This window comes from Sus scrofa, chromosome 7 (assembly GCF_054392235.1).
Source record: "Sus scrofa isolate SSC_HxYL_T2T_F1_AM1 chromosome 7, Sscrofa_HxYL_maternal_Yorkshire_Landrace_v2.0, whole genome shotgun sequence".
NCBI classification, from domain to species: Eukaryota; Metazoa; Chordata; class Mammalia; order Artiodactyla; family Suidae; genus Sus; species Sus scrofa.
The window spans coordinates 105,145,121-105,167,153 of NC_139389.1; the positions used below are offsets into that span (position 1 = coordinate 105,145,121).

The 22,033-nt window shown below is 39.9% G+C and overlaps 1 protein-coding gene and 1 long non-coding RNA gene across 5 annotated transcripts in view; one reads left to right on the plus strand and one right to left on the minus strand.

Moving 5' to 3' along the window:
* The window catches only part of LOC146401829 (uncharacterized), a 227,940-nt gene that overhangs the window by 69,135 nt on the left and 136,772 nt on the right, over window positions 1-22,033 (minus strand). The gene's annotated exons all lie outside the window — the stretch shown is intronic.
* On the plus strand, window positions 441-20,427 carry LOC100515389 (disintegrin and metalloproteinase domain-containing protein 21). 4 transcript variants are annotated; one of them, XM_084969624.1, is made up of 3 exons: window positions 441-581; window positions 8,590-8,665; window positions 18,014-20,427. In XM_084969624.1, the coding sequence occupies exons 2-3, from the start codon at window positions 8,637-8,639 to the stop codon at window positions 20,190-20,192; spliced, it is 2,208 nt and encodes a 735-aa protein (XP_084825750.1). In that variant the 5' UTR covers window positions 441-581; window positions 8,590-8,636; the 3' UTR covers window positions 20,193-20,427. The 4 variants fall into 4 exon arrangements, with proteins under 4 accessions (XP_084825750.1, XP_084825751.1, XP_084825752.1 ...); XM_084969625.1 differs by having other exon boundaries at window positions 441-523; XM_084969626.1 differs by lacking the exon at window positions 8,590-8,665 and having other exon boundaries at window positions 444-523.

A 22,033-nucleotide genomic window follows, 5' to 3' on the forward strand; every position in this document is an offset into this window, starting at 1 on the left:
GGATGCAACTTTAAAAACTTGTACATAAAACAAAATAGCAATGTTATAAATTGCATACAATTTTATTTAATGTGGTAATTATAAGGGGAATTACAGAATTGCAGTGTTGTCTATATTGTTTACAAAAGATTTGACACTGGATATAGAATTTCCTTCATTGATCTTGACCTAGAATGTAACATATAATATAATGTAACTATAATTTAGTCCAATAGGGAAAAGTGATTAGACAGTGTAGGCCAATGTAATAGCATGAGCAAAATTATGGAGCAGAAATGAATCTACACACATTGGAATGGAAAAGCCTACCTAATTCCAATAATATTGAAGTCAGGCATAAATTTGTATAGAAATGATGTGGCCAGAATAAGACATCCTTGAGAGCCATTTTTTTCTGGAGTAGTGAAAGGTCCTTGTTGCTAAGCAACTAAATGTAGAACTTTGTTGCCCGAGAGACAAAGGGGAGAGAGTTTATGTTTCCCCTTTGTTATGTGAGGCCTCAACTACCAATCTTTGTTCATTGGTAAGTACAGTACAAACCATCTAGAAGGAAAAGGGCATGGAAACTGTTATTTCTGTTGGTAAGTCATTCATCAAGTTTGGCTCTATGCATAATTTGGTAATCAGAGTAGTATGTTGAATAATGTGAAGTTTTGTAACTTTAGTTTTTTTTCCCCCATTTTTAAAGATGGAAGAGACTCGAGCATGAGGAAGGGGTTATTTTGCAACCAGGGTGATCAACTATTCCAGTTTTCCTAGGACTGAGGGGATTGTTGTGATAGGGTACTTTTAATTTTAAAACCAGGACAGTCCTGGGCAATGCAGAATGAGTTGATTACCATAATTGCCAGTAAAGAACAGGCAAAATAGGAGAAAATAGGGTTGCATGTAGGAACATTTATATAATCAGTCCTTGAATAGATAGTAAATATGATCTGGAACAGAAGATGAGGGGCTACTATCTGAATTTGGGGCAGGATCACTTTCCCACTGAGAAGGGAATATGGAGTGGGGTAGAGAAGAGGTAGAAAAGGCCGTTGATTCAAGTAGGTTTGTAATGGTAAAAATGCTAGAAAACATTTTGTGTTTGAGAGTTCCTGTCATGGCTCAGGGGAAACAAATCTGACTAGCATCCAGGAGGATGCAGGTTCCATCCCTGGCCTTGCTCAGTGGGTTAAAGGATCCAGCATTGCTGTGAGCTGTGGTATAGGTTGCAGACATGGCTCAGATCTGACTTTGCTGTGGCTGTGGCATAGGCCAGCAGCTATATCTCCGATTTGACCCCTAGCCTGGGAACCTCCATATGCCATGGGTGCGGCCCTAAAAAACAAACAAAAAAATTTGTCTTTGAATTTGGCATTACTATAGATATATTTTTTTTCACTCTGTTCTCGAGTAAGAAATTCATTTTGTTTTGTGACCCAGTGGACACACATTCACAAATACCCACAAAGTGTTGGCACCACTAGTATAAATAAGAGTTGCTAAAGAACTTAAAGTAATGTCCTCTGATACTTTAATTCAGTTTCCTTAAAGACAAAAACCACAGGTCACACCCATTTAATTAACTTTCTAGTGAGTCAGACATTAGCAGAGTGCATTCAGGCATAACAGAGTAAGAGGGAAGATGGATACACAGAGGTTTTCAGGAATTTGAAATAGATGTGGGAAAAACAATAAACAATTGATAAGATATTTGGGGGAGGGTTATTGTTTACTCTGAGATTCTAATAATTTTAGAGAATATAGTTTTTTTTTAATGGTACCACTTCACAGTATTAAACATAGAGTGATGTTCCTTTAGGAGTTTGGGTCTCTGGGGTCCTAGAAATAAAATAATGAGGACAAAGAGTATGGCTCAAGGATAATTTGAAGCATTTTCCTATTGCCTTCTCTCAGGATGAGTTCTAAGAAAAAGGAAAATATGACAGGGTTTATATAGTTTATAAGTCTTCACTGTAGCATTGTCTTTGTTACCATTTCCAACTTTCGATCCTCCTATCTACAACAACTCCCAATAGTTAAGTAATAAACATACCAAAAGAGATACAGAGAACATGGAAGTTAGGATTTCACCCAATTCAGAAAATCTTTGTCCTTGGAACAAATGTAATGGAATAGAGTTATTTTTGTCTAGGAACTTTTCTCTTCTTGGATACTTGCACCTTGGAATAAAGTGCCTGTCAATCAGAAATGGAATGTGCTCAGGTGGATCCAAACCCCATAAGTGGGTTAATGCTAAGAGTAATATTTGGACTGAAACAAGTCTTCCTCGTCTGCCAGAATCCTCATAGCAAATCAAGGATAAATAATAAACTTAAATACTGCATATTAGAAAGGAAAGGAAGCCTATTTGGTTAACTATTTAACTCCTTGATTGAAAGTCATAAAAATTAAAATCTTTGCCCACATGCAAAAAAAAAAGGCAATCAGAATGTATTTTTAGCTACTGACATATAAATGAGGAGAGTACAATATTAGATATTTATAGATGTAATGTCCAGGAAAATGAAGAAAAAGGCAGTAAGGCATAGGAGAATTTGAAATATTAGCTGAGTTCTTACCTCCATCCCTTAGGATGGGGAGCCAGGGCAAAACACTGCAGCTCCAATTGTGGCATTTCCTTTTTAAGATTATCACAAATACACCGTTTTGAGATTTTCATCCTAGTAATGTATAGTAGTTTTGATGTAGACATGGAAAAAGTATGAGACAGAATTTATCTAGATTTTGTTTGTTTATTTTGCAGAATAGTGTTATAGTACAGCTTTAGGGAGTTAAACATTTTGACACAAAGTAGCTGAAATGATGGAACTAGTAACCTAGGTTCAAATGTAATGGAATAGAAGACAGGACATGAGATTGAGAGGGTTAGGAGATAATGAAAGAAAAATTTATTTGAAATTCCTTTAAGTCTGAGGAATAGCTATAGTAGGAGTAAGGGAGAGCTAGAAGGATGAAAATTATTGGCAAATTCCTTGGATATATGAAATAGTTTTGTTTTGTTTTGTGATGACTATGACTGTAGGTGGGTAAACTAAAGTACATTGTAGAGGTTAAAAAATGTTGAAAGGAAATTATTAAGATGGCACAATATGAAGATGCTGGGTTCACCCCCACCCCATGAACACATCAAAAATACATTAACACATGGAGCAACTCTTGCTGAAAATAAAGATGACTGACAGAAAGGTTCTTCTATAACCAGGATTATAAAGAAAGATCTACAGGGGCCAGGGAAGGAAGAGAGGAGAAGCAATCAGGTCAGGATGCAGGCCTCTAGCAGGGGCTACAGAAGATGAGGAGGATATCACAGGCTTGGAAATTCTCTCTGGGAAGTGAGAGGCTCAGGCCACTACTGGAAAACCCAGCCCTGGGATCTGATACTGGGAAGACAAGCCCCCTTAGCTGGTTTGAAAACCAGAGGGACTTAGTGGAGGACCACAAGAAATTGAGACTCAGCTCATGAAGAGTGTGTACACATGCCTGATTATTCCCGAAAACAAGGTAGAGTAAGGTCCCAAGGTCCTAGAGTCAGAAAAAGGAAGGAAATAATAAAGCTCAAGAGGAAATAAATGAAATAGATACTAAAAAATTGAAAATATCAATGAAACCAGGAGCTGGTTTTTTGAAAAGAAAAAGCCAATTAAAAATTTTTTAACCTGGCTCATTAAAGAAACAAAAGGGAGGATCCAAATAAAAAGAAATGAGAGGAGAAATTACAACTGATATCATAGAAATTCAAAAAATCATAATTCTGCAAACAGTTATATGCCAACAAGTTGGACAACACAGAATAAATAGATATATTTCTAGAAACATACAATTTTCCAAGAATGAATCAGGAAGAAAAAGACAATCTGAACAGACCTATCACTAGTAGTGAAAGTGAATTAATAATCTCCAAAATCCCAGCAACCAAAAGTTCAGTACTCAAAGCCTTCACAGGGGAATTCTTCCAAACAAATAAAGAACGAATATCTATTCTTCTCAAACTATTCCAAAAAACTGAAGAGGACTGAACATTCTCAAATTCATTCTACAAAGTCACCATTACCCTGATACACGACAAAACCAAAGACACACAAAAAAAGAGAATATTACAGGCCAAAATCTGTGATGAATATAGGTGCAGAAATCCTTAACAAAATATTAGCAAACCAAATTTAACAGTATATTACAAGAATCATATAACATTGTCCAGTGGGATTTATTCCAGGGATGCAAGGATGGTTCAGTATCTCTAAATTAATCAATGTCATACACTACATTAACAAAATGAAGAATAAATAGCACATGATCACTTCAATAGATATTTTAAAAAAGTATTTGACACAATTCAACATCCATTTTTTTTTTTTTTTGTCTTTTTGCCATTTCTAGGGCTGCTCCTGCAGCATATGGAGGTTCCCAGGCTAGGGGCCAAATCAAAGCTGTAGTCACCGGCCTACTCCAGGGCCATAGCAACGCGGGATCCAAGCTGCATCTGTGACCTACACCACAGCTCACGGCAATGCCAGATCCTTAACCCACTGAGCAAGGCCAGGGATCGAACCTGCAACCTCATGGTTCCTGGTTGGATTCATTAACCCCTGAGCCATAACGGGAACTCAACATCCATTCATGATGTAAACTCTTACCAAAGTGGGTATAGAGGGAACATACCTCAATATAATAAAGCCATTTGTGATAAACACACAGCTAATATCAAACACACCAGTGAGAATCTAGAAGCCTCTCCTTTAAAATCAGGAACCAGACAAAGATGGACACTCTTGCCACTTACATATTTTTTTAACATTATACAAATTTATTTTTGTTTTGCAGGGTATCTCATGACTGCCTCATTGTGCACCCCAACCCAAGCTGAGTGAATGCTCTGGCCCTGCTCACTCCACACCACAGTACAGCAATAGATATGGGGCAGACATGACCAGAAAAAGATGCGAACCTGGGTAGCATCTGAATGGAGGTGCAGATGCCTGCACGGGCAGAGCATTGACCTCTGTAGTTGCTTGGGGCCTACGTGCTTCAGGTCTCCCCTCCTTTGGGCAAAGGTCCCAGAGTAGGAAGAAGGAAAAAAGAAACACACACAAAAAAACAGATCCAGCTAGAGACCAGTTCTCAAGGCTTCCAGCCTAGCACCTAGGAATAAAAACCCTGCCACTGACAGGGCCTTGATGGCCAGTGAGAATAGAGGAAGTCCTACCTCATACCATGGACAGGCTCTAGCTCCTCCATCTACAGCCTCACCCCCTAACAAGGCAATAGATGCCAGCAACCCTGATCAAAAATAAACAACTGACTGAATGGGAGAAAATATCTGAAAATGATGTGACAAACAAGGGGTTAATTTCCAAAATATAAAAACAGATCATACACATAGAACCCATGATTGAAAAAATAAAAACCCAATAAAAAAATTGGCAAGAGACGTAAACAGGCATTTGTGCAAAGAAGACATACAGATGGCCAACAGGCACATGAAAAGTCACTCAACATCACTAATTATTAAGAGTAATTCCAATCAAAACAATAATAAGGCAACAACTTACACCCATCTACATGGCTATTATCAAAAGTCTACAAATAAAAAATGTTGGAGGTGTGTTAAAAAGGGAAAATTCCTACACTTTTGGTAGGAATGTAAATTGGTTCATCCACTATAGAAAGCAGTATGGGGATTCCTTAAGAAGCTACAAACAGAGCTACCATACGATCCAGCAATCCCACTCCTGGGAATGTATCCATAAAAGATGTGAACACCAACTTGAATAGATACATGCACCCCAATGTTCACTGCAGCACTATGTACAATAGCTAAGACATGGAAATAACCCAGGTACCCATCAACAGATTATTGGCTTAAGAGAATGTCATATATATGCAATGGAATATTACTTAGACATAAAAAGAATGAAATAATTGCATTTGAAGGGCCATGGATGAACCTGAAGAATATTATATTTAGTGAAGTCAGAGAAAGACAAGTACTAATAACACTTATGAGTTATATCTAAAAAATAATACAAGACAAAAAAAAAAAAAAAAGAAGAAGAAGAAGAAGTTCCTGTTGCGGCGCAGCGGAAACGAATCTGACTAGGAAGCATGAGGTTGTGGGTTCGATCCCTGGCCTCACGCAGGGGGTTAAGGATCTGGCATTGCTGTGAGCTGTGGTGTATGCAGGTCGTAGATGCAGCTCAGATCAGGCATTGCCATGGCTCTGGCATAGGCTGGCAGGAACAGCTCTGATTCAATCCCTAGCCTGGAAACCTCCATATGCAGTGGGTGTGGCCCCAAAAGGATAAAAGACAAAAAATTTTTTTTTTAATTTTAAAATAATATAAATGAATCCATATACAAAACAGAAACAGACTCACAGACATAGGAAACAAACTTACGGTTACCAAAGGGAAAAGAGAGGGAAGGGATAAATTAGGAGTAAGGGATTAATAGATACAACTACTATACAAAAAATAGATAAGCAACAATGATTTACTGCATAGCACAGGAACTAACTATATTCAATATCCACTAGTAACCTACAATGTAAAATAATACAAAAAATTTTATGTATATCTTGAAACTAACACAATATTGTAAATCAACTATACTTCAATTTTTAAAAAAACTTGACTTAAAAAACAAATATAAAAACAGGATTTCCTGTCATGGCGCAGTGGTTAACAAATCTGACTAGGAACGATGAGGTTTCAGGTTCAATCCTTGCCCTTGCTCAGTGGGTTGACGATCCGGCGTTGCCGTGAACTGTGGTGGTTGCAGACATAGCGCGGATCCTGTGTTGCTGTGGCTCTGGCGTAGGCTGGCAGCTACAGCTCCAATTAGACCCCTAGCCTGGGAACCTCCATATGCTGCAGGAGCGCCCCAAGAAATGGCAAAAAGACAAAAAAAATATATAAAAACAAAAAACCTCATTGAAAAACCCTCTTGGGTTTCAGATGGATTGTCTATGTACTTGCTATCATTAGTTTTGATGAAGGTAGGAGTTTTGTTGGAGAACAATTCTATCAGTCAGGTGTCAAAGTCTTTGAAATGTGTAAAATTATAGGGAGTGGTTGATAGAAGACTGAGAAAGAAAGGTTAAAATTTAGTGTAGTTGAATGTAGCAGGATAAATATTTGGAATTGACTTTGTGGGCTACAGATAACAGGAACCCAGCCTGTGGACCATGAAGCACATATGACTTCTATGATATGGGTCTCCCTAGAGCTAAGTTTTAGAGCAAGCATTAAATTCCTTGGAACCTCAAGTTTAACAAAGTAAGTAGATGAAAGGAGCTCGGTAAAGGGTTTAAGTTAAGGGTTGATTTTGGCTCTCTATATTGTTTCTTATCAAATGAAGACTACAGAAGTAATAGAGGACGTTCTATGGAGGGATGATATAGAGGAATTTGAATCAGGGTAAAGGAAGTATTGACTAAGGACAGATTTAGAGTCCAGAAAAGGATTGGTACTGAGTCAGGCATCTTCATTTTCATATCTGCTATGCAAGGCTTCTTAGATTAGCTTGGTTTAGTTGCTCTTCCTGTTTACTCATAAGAAACTAAATTTCCCTTTGTCAGTATGTTTATCACAGTCATGGATGAAGCAAGATTTTGGGGCCTGAAACATCTACAAGGGGAGAGACCACTTTAAGAAAAAGAATAGAGGAGTTCCTGTCGTGGCGCAGTGGTTAACGAATCCGACTAGGAACCATGAGGTTGCGGGTTTGGTCCCTGCCCTTGCTCAGTGGGTTAATGATCCGGCGTTGCCGTGAGCTGTGGTGTAAGTTGCAGACGTGGCTCGGATTCTGCGTTGCTGTGGCTCTGGAGTAGGCCGGTGGCTACAGCTCCGATTCAACCCCTAGCCTGGGAATCTCCATATGCCGCGGGAGCGGCCCAAGAAATAGCAACAACAACAACAACAACAAAAAGACAAAAGACAAAAAAAAAAAAAGGCAAAAAATAAATAAAAGAAAAAAAAAGAAAAAGAATAGAAAATTATAAGGATAAAAATGACTATTAGCATGAGGAAGAAATCATAACAAGTAATATACGTTTAAAGTTTGAAATTACCATAAACATCACAAAAATTAAAAAACCCAATACTTACATTAATTAACTTCCTGACACACTTCTATATTTCCCTCCTGTTTTGTAATTGCTTCCTCTTTAATTGCCTACCTTATGAGAATTGTCATATCTTCTGTAGAGAAAACAAAGGTAATTGCTTATCCCTAGCATATTCAATCAAAATTTATTTTTTATTATTGATAGTTTAGAAAAATTTCAGCTTTACTACTTGTTGGTAATACAATCAAAATTATATAAATTATTATTAAATTTCAGGAAACATTTATCAAATCTTTAATACATAAGCTGTAATTTTTTAGTACACTTCAATTATCTTGTGTAGTAAATAATTTTGAACTCTTTTATTGATGACTCTCATAAACTGCATTACTAAGCAGCCCCCAGGGGTTTATGGAGGTCTATACAATGAGGTGCCCTGAATCATTCTTTTTTAGTCTCAGACTAATCTGGTTCAGATCCTATTATAATCATCTGATTACTTGTCTGTTTTTCCATAGGCACAGTGCTCCTAAGCTTCTTGTCAACTAGCTGAGACTATGATGTTATGGGCACTCTCCTCAGCCAAAGAAAAGGGTATATAATATCTAAAGTAATGCTATAGATCCTTCTAGAGCTTGTTCTTGCTCCTACCATATATTTATGTGCTAAACTGATAATTTATTTAATGCACTGATCATTTTATTTCCCTAGTATCTAGCACAGTGTCCTGTACTTTATATGCTCCAGACACATAAATAATTGTTTATTGAAATAGGAAAAAAATGAATGAGTGTTGCCAGCCAGACTGTATGCCAGGTATAGAAACTCTGCATTTTCAAAAACTGTTGGCAAATATATTTGAGGAGACATTGGGCATTTTCTCTTGCAATCCTAAAACACTGAACACTAATGCCTTTGCTCCAAGAGTGCAGAGTCCTTTTCTTAAGCCTTTACATTTCATGAACTATCATTTTTCCTTCTTAAGTCTTTGGTATTCTATTATAGGTAACTGGGGAGAACAACCTTTTCCTCCTCATTCCTGTAGATATCAGTTTTCCAAAACTTTTTTCTCTAATAAAAAGTATATTCAGAGAGTGGGGAGCAAGGTGGTGGAGGAGTAAGAGGTCGCATTCACCTTCTCCCATAAACACATCAAAAAAACACATCTACATGTAAAACGACTCACAACAGAACATAACTTAAAGCTAGCAGAAAAACTTAAACTTCCAAAAAAGGCAAGAAACTCTTGACATAACTGGGTAGAACAAAAGAAAAAAAAAAGAGAGAAAAAAGGAATCAGAATGGGACTAGCATTCCCGAGAGGGAGCAGTAAAGAAGAAAAGGAACCCACATCCTGGGAAGCCACCTAACTGACGGAAAGATCAGCCAAGTGGGCAGGACCTCAAAGTCTCCGAGAAAAGTGCAGCAGCCAACTGAGAACAGCAAAGCAGAGTGGGAGCCGCACAGATCATCTGAACCACTGGCCCGGACACCACAGCCTGAGTCGCTCAGGTGGGGGCTGGGTGCTGAGACTCAGGCTCCAGAGGTCAGTCCTGGGGAGAGGACTGGGGCTGGCTGTGCGGGGACAGCCTAAGGAGCTAAGGAGGAGTACACCACTGGCTGGGGAGCAGTATGCCACGGACTGAGGAGGGGAACACCATGGCAGAGGGAACCCAGGAGAAGGACTGGACCCACAAGAGAGGCAAGGCGCCATTGTTGGGAGAGGAGGAGGAGTGGGCTGCCATGGGAAACTCCCTACACTGGAGCATATGTGCATGCCCACGGGATCTCAGAGGGTGGGGCGGCTCTGAAGCAGGCTATGGGCAGCAAGAAGCCTCTTGCTTGTTTAGGGGAGATTGGGCGCTCCTTGCGCAGGCTATGGTAACCAGGTACCTCTTGTGTGGGCTGAGGGCATCAGGGGGCTAAGTGCTATGTGGTGCCTCTTGCATGATCTACAGGTGGCAGGGACAGACCACGGAGGTCATCTCAGAGGCCAGAAGGAGGCATGGCTTGCCACCACTGCAAGCCTGTGAGTGGGCTCCACCTGCAGCCCCGGTCACCTGAGGGGTTGGCAAAAAAGAAAAAAAAAAAGGTGCAACCAAGCACCATACACTGTGTTCCCACTCCCCTGGGAACACACCTGCCCTACATCTGCCACTGCCAAACACTCTGGATATTGCCCAGACACTTGGTCACTGTCCTTTCGCAAGACCCTACAATTATGAGCAGCTGGTGCAGCACCTCCTTTGTGAGCTAAGTGGGACAGAGTGCCTCTTGTGTGGTCTGCAGGTAGCAGGGGCAAACCCAAACTGCTGCAGTTATCCCTGATTCCAGAGGTGGGCGTGGCCCACCACCACTGGGGATACCTGAAGAAAAATCACTTGCAGCCCAACCACCTCAGAGGGCACCACAGAGAAAGACATTGTGACTGAATACCTCCTGTTGTTTCTCTCACTCCCCTGGGAGCACACCCGCCCTGCTGCTGCCACAGCCAAACCCTCCAGGCAGTACCCACATGCCTGATCTCTGTCACTTCCCAGGATCCTGCAACTAGGAGCAGCCTGTACAGCTTCTCCTGTGTGGGCTAAGTGAGACAGGTTGCTTCATGCATAGTCTACAGGTGGCAGGGGCAAACCGCTACAGTTATCATTGACTCTAGAGATGGTCACGACCTGCTCCCACTAGGGGTCCCTGAACAGGCACCACCTGCAGTTCCGGTCACCTCAGAGGAGGGCATTGCAATTGAACATAAGCTGTTGTTTCTTTCACTGCCCTGGGAACTCACGCATCCTGCTGCTGCTCCTGCCAAATGCTCTGGTCACCTTGAAGATCTGCATAGAGCTTATTACCACTTCTCAGGGCCCTGCAACTAGGAGCAACCTGTGCCACCTTCCTGCAGGTCCTTGCTGCTGTTGAGAGCCCAATGACCAGGCAATGGCTGCTAGCCCCTTCCCATTGAGTCCTTCTCCCTGAAAACACACTGAGCATCTTGGGAATAATATCCTGCTCACATAGAAGAAAGAGACAGCAAATATTCAAACTCCCACACCAAAAATAAATAGTAACACCCACCCTCCCTTGCATAGAAGTAGCCTTTCAAGACTACAATTTGGCTTCCCCAAACTCACAGAAAAAGAAAAACACAAGTGAGATGAAGAAGCTCAGAAACCATTCCCAGTTAAAGGAATAGGAGAATTCACCTAAAGCAGTCAACAATGAAATAGACCCCTGCAGTCTGACAGACTTTAAGTTCAAAAGGGGGATAGTGAAAATGCTGAAGGAATTAAGAGGATAGAAACAGTAATGCAGATTCCTTTAGAAAGGAACTAGAAAATATAAGGAGGAGCCAAGAAAAATTAGGAAATTCATTTGCAGAGATACAAATGGAGCTAAAGGCAATAAAGAGCAGAATGAATAATAATAATAAGAGCAGAGGAACGAATTAGTGACATGGAAGATTGAATAATAGAAATCACTCAATCAGGACAGAAGACAGAAAACCAAATGAAAAACCATGAAGGCAATATAAGAGACCTATGGGATAATATAAAGTGGGCCAATCTACATATAATAGGAATTCCAGAAGGAGAAGAAAAAGATAAGGGGATTGAAAATATATTTGAAGAAATTATGGCTGAAAACTTTCCAAATCTAAAGGATACTACTATCAAAATAGAGGAGGCAGAGAGGGCCCCAAACAAGTTAAAAACCAAACAGGCCCGCACCAAACATATTGTAATAAAATGGCAAAAGTTAAAGAGAGGATTCTAAAGGCAGCAAGAGAAAAGCAAAGTGTTAATTATAAGAGAACCCCAATAAGGTTATCAGCTGATTTCTCTACAGAAACACTACAGGCCAGAAGGGAGTGGCAAGATATATTTAAAGTGCTGAAAGGAAAAAATTTGCAACCCAGAATACTCTATCCAGCAAGAACATAATTTAAAATAGAAGGGGAAATAAAGAATTTCCTCAATAAACAAAAGCTAAAAGAGCACAGCAATACTAAACCCATTTTAAAAGAAATACTGAAAGGGCTTCTCTAAGTTTAAAAAAAAAAAGAATAATTAGGATGGAGGAAACCACAATTGGAAAGCAGTCACTTAAAAAAGCCAGCATACAGATCTAAACAGGAAGATGTTGAAAAAAAAAACATCAAAATCAAACAATGTGGGGAAGGAAAGTAAGAAAATGTAGATTCTTTTTTTATTTGAATGATGTGTTTGACCCTACATGACCATGAGACTAAAGCAAGCAGATATAGGAAGGGGTTAACTTACTTAAAGAACAGGGCAACCACAAATCAAACCCAAACATTACATTCACAAAAACTGAAAAGTATTCAAGATAAAATAAATGGAAACCATCCTACCAAAAAAAAAAAAATAAAGGAAGAAAAGAGACCCATAGAATCAACTAGAAAACATGGTTTAAAATTGCAATAAATACATATCTATCAATAATCACCTTAAATGTGAATGGACTGAATGCTCTAATCAAAAGACACAGAGTGACAGATTGGATAAAAAAGCAAAAATCTACAATCTTCTGCCTACAAGAGACTCACCTTAGAGCAAAGGACACATATAGGTTGAAAATAAGGGGATGGGAAAAGATATTTCATGACAGTGGACATGACAGGAAAGCAGGAGTTGCAATACTCATATCAGACAAAACAGACTTTAAAACAAAGGTCATAAAGACAAAGAAGGACACTATTTAATGGTTAAAGGATCCTTACAAGAAGAGGATATTACAATCATCAATATATATGCCCCCAATATAGGAGCACCCAGATACCTCCAACAAATACTAATAGATAGAAAAGGAGAAATTTATGGGAATACAATCATAGCAGGAGACTTTAACACTCCACTGACATCAACGGACAGATACTCTTGAGAGAAAATCAATAAGGCAACAGAGATCCTAAATGATACAATAGAAAAGGTGGACTTAACTGACATTTTCAGGACATTACATCCAAAAAAATAAGAATATACATTCTTCTCAAGTGCACATGGAATATTCTCAAAAATTGATCACATATTGGGACACAAAGCTAACCTCAACAAATTTAAGAATATAGAAATGGAGTTCCTATTGTGGCATGGTGGTTAATGAATCCAACCAGGAACCATGAGGTTGAGGGTTCAATCCCTGGCCTTGCTCAGTGGGTTAAGGATCTGGCATTGTCGTGAGCTGTGGTGTAGGTCACAGATGAGGCTTGGATCCCGTGTTGCTGTGGCTCTGGAGTAGACCGGTGGCTACAGCTCCAATTAAACCCTGGCCTGGGAACCTCCATATGCCACGAGACTGGCCCAAGAAATCACAGAAAGACCAAAAAAAAAAAAGAACGTAGAAATTATTTCAAGTATCTTCTCTGACCACAATGGATTGAAACTAGAAATCAACCACAGGAAAGGAAATGAGAAAAAACTGACTACAAGGAGACTAAACAACATCCTATTAAAATAACCAGTGGGTCAATGAAGAAATCAAGAAGGAAATTAAAAAATACCTCAAGACAAATGATAGTGAAGACACAACCACTCAAAATCGGTAGGATGCCACAAAAGCAGTGCCCAGAGGGAAATTCATAGCAATACAGGCCTTCCTCAAAAAAGAAGAAAAATCTCAAATCGACAACCCACTACCTAAATGAATTAGAAAAAGAACAAAAAGCAAAACCTAAAGTTAGCAGAAGGAGGGAAATCATAAAGATCAAAGAGGAAATCAATAAAATAGAGATTTAAAAAATAGAAAAAAAATCAATAAAACCAAGACCTGGTTATTTGAAAAGGTAAAAAAAAATTGACAAACCTCTGGCTAGACTCACCAAGAAGAGGAGAGAAAAAACCCCAAATAAATAAAATAAGAGATGAAAAGGGAGAAGTCACAACAGATACTATAGAAATACAAAAAATGATGAGAGAATACTATGAACAATTGTATGCTAACAAATTTGAGAACCTAGAAGAAATGGAAAACTTTCTAGAGACTTACAGCCTGCCAAAACTGAATCAAGAAGAAACAGATCAACTGAACAGACTCATCACTAGAACCGAAATTGAATACATCATAAAAACACTCCCTACAAATAAAAGTCCAGGACCAGATGGCTTCACAGGTGATTTCTACCAAACATACAAAGAGCAACTTACACCCATCCTCCTTAAAATCTTTTCAAAAGGTTGAAGAAGAAGGAACACTCCCACAGACATTCTATGACACCACCATCACCCTAATTCTAAAACCAGTCAAAGACACCACCAAAAAAGAAAACTATCGGCCAATATCCTTGGTGAATATAGACGCAAAAATTCTCAACAAAATTTTAGCCAACCGAATCCAACAACATATCAAAAAGATCGTATACCACGCACGACCAGGTGGGATTCAACCCAGGTTCACAAGGATAGTTCAACATATGCAAATCAATCAACGTCATATACCACATTAACAAAAGAAAAGTCAAAAACCACATGATCATCTCAAAAGATGCAGAAAAAGCATTTGACAAAGTCCAACATCCATTCATGATAAAATCTCTTATCAAAGTGGGTATAGAGGGAGCATTTCTGAACATAATCAAAGTCATTTACAACAAACCCACAGCAAATATAATACTCAATGGAGAAAAACTGAAAGCCTCCCCACTAAAATCTGGAACAAGACAAGGATGCTCACTCTCACCACTGTTATTCACCATAGTATTGGAAGTCCTTGCCACAGCAATCAGACAACAAAGGAAATAAAAAGCATCCAAATATGAGGAGAAGAGGTAAAACTGTCACTGTATGCAGATGACATGATACTATATATAGAAAACCCTAAGGACTCCACACAAAAACTACCTGAACTGATCAATAATTTCAGCAAAGTAGCAGGATATAAGATTAACATTGAGACATCAGGTGCATTTCTGTATACTAATTATGAAATATTAGAAAAGGAATACAAAAATACAATACCTATTAAAATTACACCTCAAAAAATAAAATACACCTCAAAAAATAAAAAACCTGGGAATACACCTGACTGAGGAGGTAAAAGGCTTAAATACCAAGAACTATAAAAGGCTTAAATACCAAGAAGTACAAAAGGCTTAAATACCAAGAACTATAAAACATTAATCAAGGAAATTAAAGAAGATGTAAAGAAATGGAAAGATATTCCATACTCCTGGTTTGGAAAAATTAATATCATAAAAATGGCCATACTACCCAAAGTGATCTACAGATTAAGGGCAATCCCTATCAAAATACCCATGACGTTTTTCACCAAACTAGAACACACAATCCAAAAATTGATATGGAACCAAAAAAGACCCAAAACTGCCAAAGCAATCCCAAGGAACAAAAACCAAGCAGGAGGCATAACTCTCTCAGGCTTCAGGCAATATTACAAAGCCACAGTCATCAAGACAGTGTGGTACGGACACCAAAACAGACATACAGACCAATGGAACAGAATAGAGAACCCAGAGATAAACCCAGACACCTATGGTCAATTTGTCTTTGACAAAGGAGGCAAGAGCATAAAATGGGAAAAAGACAGTCTTTTCAGCAAGAACAGCTGGGAAACCTGGACAGCTGCAGGCAAATCAACGAAACTAGAACACAGCCTCACACCATGCACAAAAATAAACTCAAAATGGCTGAAAGACCTAAATACAAGACAAGACAGCATCAAACTCCTGGAAGAGAACATGTGCAAAACATTCTCTGACATCAACCTTACAAATGTTTCCCCAGGTCAGTCTCCCAAAGCAACAGAAATAAAAACAACATAAACGAATGGGACCTAATCGAACTGACAAGATTTTGCACAGCAGAGGAAACCAAAAAGAAAACAAAACGACAACTTACAGAATGGGAGAAAATAGTTTCAAATGATGCAACTGGCAAGGGCCTGATCTCTAAAATACAAAAACAACTTATACAACTCAAGAGCAAAAAAGCCAACATCCCAGTGGAAAAATGGGCCAAAGACCTGAATAGACATTTCTCCAAGGAAGATAAACAGATGGCCAACAAGCACATGAAACAATGCTCAACATCCCTGATTATTAGAGAGATGCAAATCAAAACTACCATGAGGTACCACCTCACACCAGTCAGGATGGCCATCATTAATAAGTCCACAAATAACAAATGCTGGAGAGGGTGTGGAGAAAAGGGAACCCTCCTGCACTGTTGGTGGGAATGTAAGCTGGTACAATCACTATGGAGAACAGTATGGAGGCACGTTAGAAATCTATACAGAGAACTACCATATAACCCAGCAATCCCACTCTTGGGCATATATCCCGACAAAACTTCCCTTGAAAATGACCCATGTCCCCACCTGTTCATTGCAGCTCTATTCACAATAGCCAAGACATGGAAACAACCCAAATGTCCTTTGACAGACAACTGGATTAAGACGATGGGGTATATATACACAATAGAATACTATTTAGCCATTAAAAAGAATGAAATAATGCCCTTTGCAGCAACATGGATGGAACTAGAGACTCTCATACTGGGTGAAGTAAGTCAGAAAGAGAAAGACAAATACCAATGACATCACTTACATCTGGAATCTAATATATGGCACAAATGAACCTTTCCACAGAAAAGAAAATCATGGACTTGGAGAATAGACTTGTGGTTGCTAAGGGGGTGTGGCTGGAGTGGGATGGATCAGGAGCTTGGGGTTAATAGATGCAAACTATTGCTTTTGGAATGGATTAGCAATGAGATCCTGCTGTGTAGCACTGGAACTATGCCTAGTCACTTATGATGGAGCATGATAATGGGAGAAAAAAGAATGTACACATGTATGTGTAAGTGGGTCACCATGTTGTACAGAAGAAAAAAACTGTATTGGGGAAATAACAATAAAAAAATTTTTAAACAAAAGCACTTAAAAAAAGTATGTTGGAACAGAAAGGAATCCCAACTAGGAACCATGAGGTTGCAGATTTGATCCCTGGCTTCACTCAGTGGGTTAAGCATCTGGTGTTGCCATGAGCTGTGGTGTAGGTCACAGATGTGGCTTGGATATGGTGTTGCCGTGGCTCTGGTGTAGGCTGAAAGCTGTAGCTTTGATTAGAGACCTAGCCTGGGAACCTGCATATGCCACAGGTGTGGCCCTAAAACGCAAAAAATAAAAAATAACTATATTCAAATATGAACAATTTTAAGCGGCATTCATCTACAACTCATGTACTTCATCACCCCTCCCCTCTTTTCCATTTTTCTCTCTCTATAGAACTATATATTAGGTGTTACAGGGTATACTAAAATGAGTTAAAATCATAAACTCTGTACTCAATGACTTTGCAGTCCCATAGAATACAGAAAGGAGATAAGTAAATAACTCGAGATAAAGAAAGTCAAAAATCTAAAGTAAATCACAAGACTGAAGCAAACTGACATAAGAACTGTGATTGTGTCTGACATCTCCAATTTTCACAGGGGAAATTATCAGGAGTTATACAAGGACAAAAGGCATAAACCAACATAGTCTTGGACAACCAGAGATACAGAGTCACCCTACTAGTTTTGCTTTAACTTTTTATTATGGAGATTGTTATAGCACCTCTATGTTCTGAGATAATGATATAATGAAACCTCAAGTAATGATCTTCCAAGTCCAGCAACTATCAACATATGGCCAACACTATCTCTGCCCCCTCTAACTTCCTACCCACATTTATTGAAAGCCAATCCAAAGATTTTTCTTGATTCATTTATCATTTTCCCCCCATTCAAATCCTTTCTCTTTTCTATTTTCTTTACCCAATCCCATCACAATCCCCACCCTTCTTTTTAGTTTTACTTAAGGCACTTAGCTCTGATGGTCCAACTCAGACAGGACACAGATCCTGAAAGGTCAGCTCAGAGAGGGGGAGCCAGATCAGCAGCAGTACCTTACACTGTTTCTTTTTCTGGACAGATGGCTCCATGACGACTGCTCCATAATGGTGGCTGAGGAGGCCAGGGTGTCCATGAGAGTTGTTGTACTGCTCTGGCTTGAGATGTCTCTGTTCCCTTCTGGCCTCTTCCAGACTAGGCATCCCCAAAACCTCAGCTCCCCAGATGTGGTGATCCCCTTGAAGGTTGCCAATTGGGGCAGAGGTGAGAAGGCTCCAGGATGGATCTCCTACAGCCTGCAGTTTGGGGGCCAGAGACATGTTGTCCACATGCAGGCTAAGAAGATCTTGGTTTCCAGTCACCTCCCCGTGTTCACCTACACAGACCAGCACGCCCTTCACCAGGATCAGCCTTTTGTTCCTGATGATTGCTACTATCATGGTTACGTGGAGGGGGTCCCTGAGTCCCTGGTTGCCATCAGTACCTGTTCTGGAGGCTTTCAAGGAATGCTACAGATAAATGACCTTACTTATGAAATCCAGCCCATCAGACACTCTACCACATTTGAACACTTGATTTATAAGATAAACACTAATGAGACACAATTCTCACCTATGAGATGTGGCTTAACAAATAAAGCACACCAACCGTTGGAATTTGAAGAGGCAGATAAATCAAAAACGAAACAAAATTCTGCTTATAACTGGTGGACCCACTCATGGTTTCTGGAGCTGGTTGTCGTGGTAGATCACAATTTCTTCATTTACTCTGAAGGTAATTTCTCAAAGGTACAGGAGAATGTATTTTTTGTTATCAATATAGTGGATTCCATTTATCAGCAGTTGGGTACTTATGTGATTTTGATTGGGATTGAGATTTGGAACCATGAAAATGTTTTCCCAATGACGAGCATAGAACAGGTACTGGAGAATTTCTCTCAGTGGAAACAAATCGGTCTTTCCCAGCTACAGTATGATGCTGCACATATTTTCATTAAAAGTTCACTTATAAGTGTACTTGGTATAGCCTATGTTGCAGGAATATGTCGTCCTCCTCTCAATTGCGGAGTTAATAATTTCAGAGGAGACCCCTGGTCTGTTTTTGCCCTCACTGTAGCTCATGAGTTGGGTCATACTTTGGGAATGAAGCATGATGAAGAATCCTGTTTGTGTGGGCAAAGTGCTTGCATCATGAATGCTATCAGAGTGCCAGCAGAGAGATTCACCGATTGTAGTTATGCAGATTTTACAAAGACCGCTTTCAACCAGGGATCGTGTCTGCACAATCCTCCAATTCCAGGGACAGTCTTTATGCTGGAGCACTGTGGGAATGGTGTGGTTGAAGGAGAAGAGAAGTGTGACTGTGGATCTGTAAAGCAGTGTAAACAAGATCCCTGTTGTCTGCTGAACTGCACGCTGAGGCCTGGGGCTGCTTGTGCTTTTGGGCTTTGTTGCAAAGACTGCAAGTTCATGCCATCAGGGGAACTCTGCAGACGTCAGGTCAATGAATGTGACCTTCCGGAGTGGTGCAATGGCACATCCCATCAGTGCCCAGAAGATGTATATGTGCAGGATGGGATTCCCTGTAGTGAGCGTGCCTACTGCTATCAAAAGAGCTGTAATGACCATGATGAACAGTGCAGGGAGATATTTGGTGAAGGTGCAAAGAGTGCATCCCAGCGTTGCTACAAAGAAATCAACTCCCAGGGAAATCGTTTTGGCCACTGTGGCATCAATGGCACGACATACCTAAAATGTCCTATTTCAGACAGCTTTTGTGGGAGAGTTCAGTGTGAGAATGTGGGAGATATTCCCCACCTGAGGGATCACTCAACTTTGCAGTACACCCGCATCAATGATGTCACCTGCTGGAGTATCGACTATCACTTAGGGATGAATACACCTGATGCCGGTGAAGTGAAAGATGGCACAGTGTGTGGTCCAGGAAAGCTCTGCATACACAAGAGGTGCGTCAGTCTGTCTCTCCTGTCACAAGTCTGCCTGCCTGACACCTGCCACATGAATGGGATCTGCAATAATAAGCATCACTGCCACTGCAGCTATGGGTGGTCCCCACCCTACTGCCTACACAGAGGCAATGGAGGTAGTGTTGACAGTGGCCCGGCATCCGCCAGAAGAGTTTTCTTGCCACTAGTTGTGACTCTTAGTTTGTCTCTTTTGCTTTTACCTTTGGCTGCTATATTTATGCACCTTCGAAAACGTTTCGGGCCCAAGAAGACTACGGCTCATTCTTCAGATTAAGAACATGCCTGTAACTTAATATCCTCTACACGATTAAGTTTTAGTCTATTGGCAGTAGAAGTTTTACTACATACCTGACACTGAGCCCATTTCTGACAGTTGACAGAAAAATGCAGAGAGACCTTCCCTTCTGTCAGTATCAGAAACTTTGCCATCAAGCAAAGGTAATCCCTAACACTTTCCTATCTACGGTTCATTGTCGTAAGCTGCAAATAAAGCTCCGTTTTCCCCCTGAGTTAGCCCTCTTTGTGTTTCTTGAGCACAGATATGACTCATGGGAAAGACAGGAGACAGACATCTCAGGACCCCGGGCAGGGGGGCGGGGAGCGGCGGTGAGTCTTGCCTCTCTCCTTTTATTCCCAAAGTAACATCTCAGAGGTGCAGAGGATGTATTTGTGTGGTCCGCAGAGTGGATTCCATTTATCAGGAGTTGTGTTCTTAGGTGATTTTGACTGGGACTGGCCGTTGGAATCATGGCAATGTTTTCTCAATGAAAAGCTAGAACAGGCAAAGATTGCAAGTTAGCTCGTGCCATCAGGGGAACTCTGTAGACATCAGGTCAATGAACGCGACCTTGCAGAGTGGTGCAATGGGACATCCCATCAATGTCCAGAAGATGTTTATGTGCAGGACAGGATTCCCTGTGGTGACAGTGTCTACTGCTATCAAAAGTGATGTAATAAAGTTGGCAAAATTACTTACATTTTCTAACATTGTGCTCCAAAATCTGAAAAGAATAATAAGAATGCTTGACCCACCCAACCTTTTTATTTGGTAACCAAAATAGAGAAAAGAATAACTTTTTGTTCAAGTATAAACAACTTGCTGTATGTTTAACAAAACCTCCTGATTCTATTCCCTCTGCTTCGTAGTCAAATGGGCCTGGTGTAACTCTGCTTTAATTTGGCAGTTTGGGTATCCTCTTAGAGTATTTTTTTGACTACCAGAATATAATTTTTTTTGTCTTTTGTCTTTTTAGGGCCACACCTGCAGCATATGGAGGTTCCCAGGCTAGGGGTTGAATCAGAGCTGTAGCTGCCATCCTACACCACAGCCACAGCAACACCAGATCGTTAGCCTACTGAGCAAGGCCAGGGATCAATCCCAAGTCCTCATGGATACTAGTTGGGTCTGTTAACCACTGAGCCACGATGGGAACTCCCAGAATATAATCTTCATGAGGGCAGAATATAATCTTAATGCGGGCAGGGTTGTTTTAACTCTTTTGCTCACTGTTGTGTCCCAATGCCTAGACAGTGCCTAATACACAATAAATATTTAAATGGATTATTAATTATATGAAATTAGGAAAAGTAAAAATATTCTGCTCCTTTTTTTTTTACTTTCTTCATTTTTAAAAGTTTTATTATAGGTGATTTACAATGTTGTGATAATTTCAGCTTTGTTCTGAATCAACAAAATGTTTCAGTTACACATATACACATATCCATTCTTTTTCAGATTCTTTTCCCATACAGGTTATGACAGATAAATGGGTAGAGTTCTCTGAGTTATACAGCAGGTCCCCGTTGACTATCCATTCCATATAAAATACTACGAACACGCCAATCTCAGACCCCCAATCCATCCCTCCCCCCAACACCTGTCCTGTTTGGTAAATCTAAATTTGTTTCCAAGTCCGTGAGTCTGTTTCTGTTTTGTAAAAAAGTTCCTTTGAATCCTTTTTTAACGATTCCACATATAAGTGATATCATATGATGTCTTGGTCTGATTTCACTTAGTATGAGAATCTCTAGGTCCCTCCATGTTGCTGCAAATGGCATTATTTTGTTCTTTTTTATGGATGAGTAGTATTCCATTGTTTATATGTATCACATGTC

Bases quoted from the DNA above. Each gene is read 5' to 3' on its own strand.
- LOC100515389 (XM_084969624.1), top strand. From the start codon at position 8,637: ATGGGCACTCTCCTCAGCCAAAGAAAAGG. The intron at 8,666-18,013 runs GTATATAATATC...TTTTCTGGACAG, and splicing joins CTCCTCAGCCAAAGAAAAGG to ATGGCTCCATGACGACTGCT.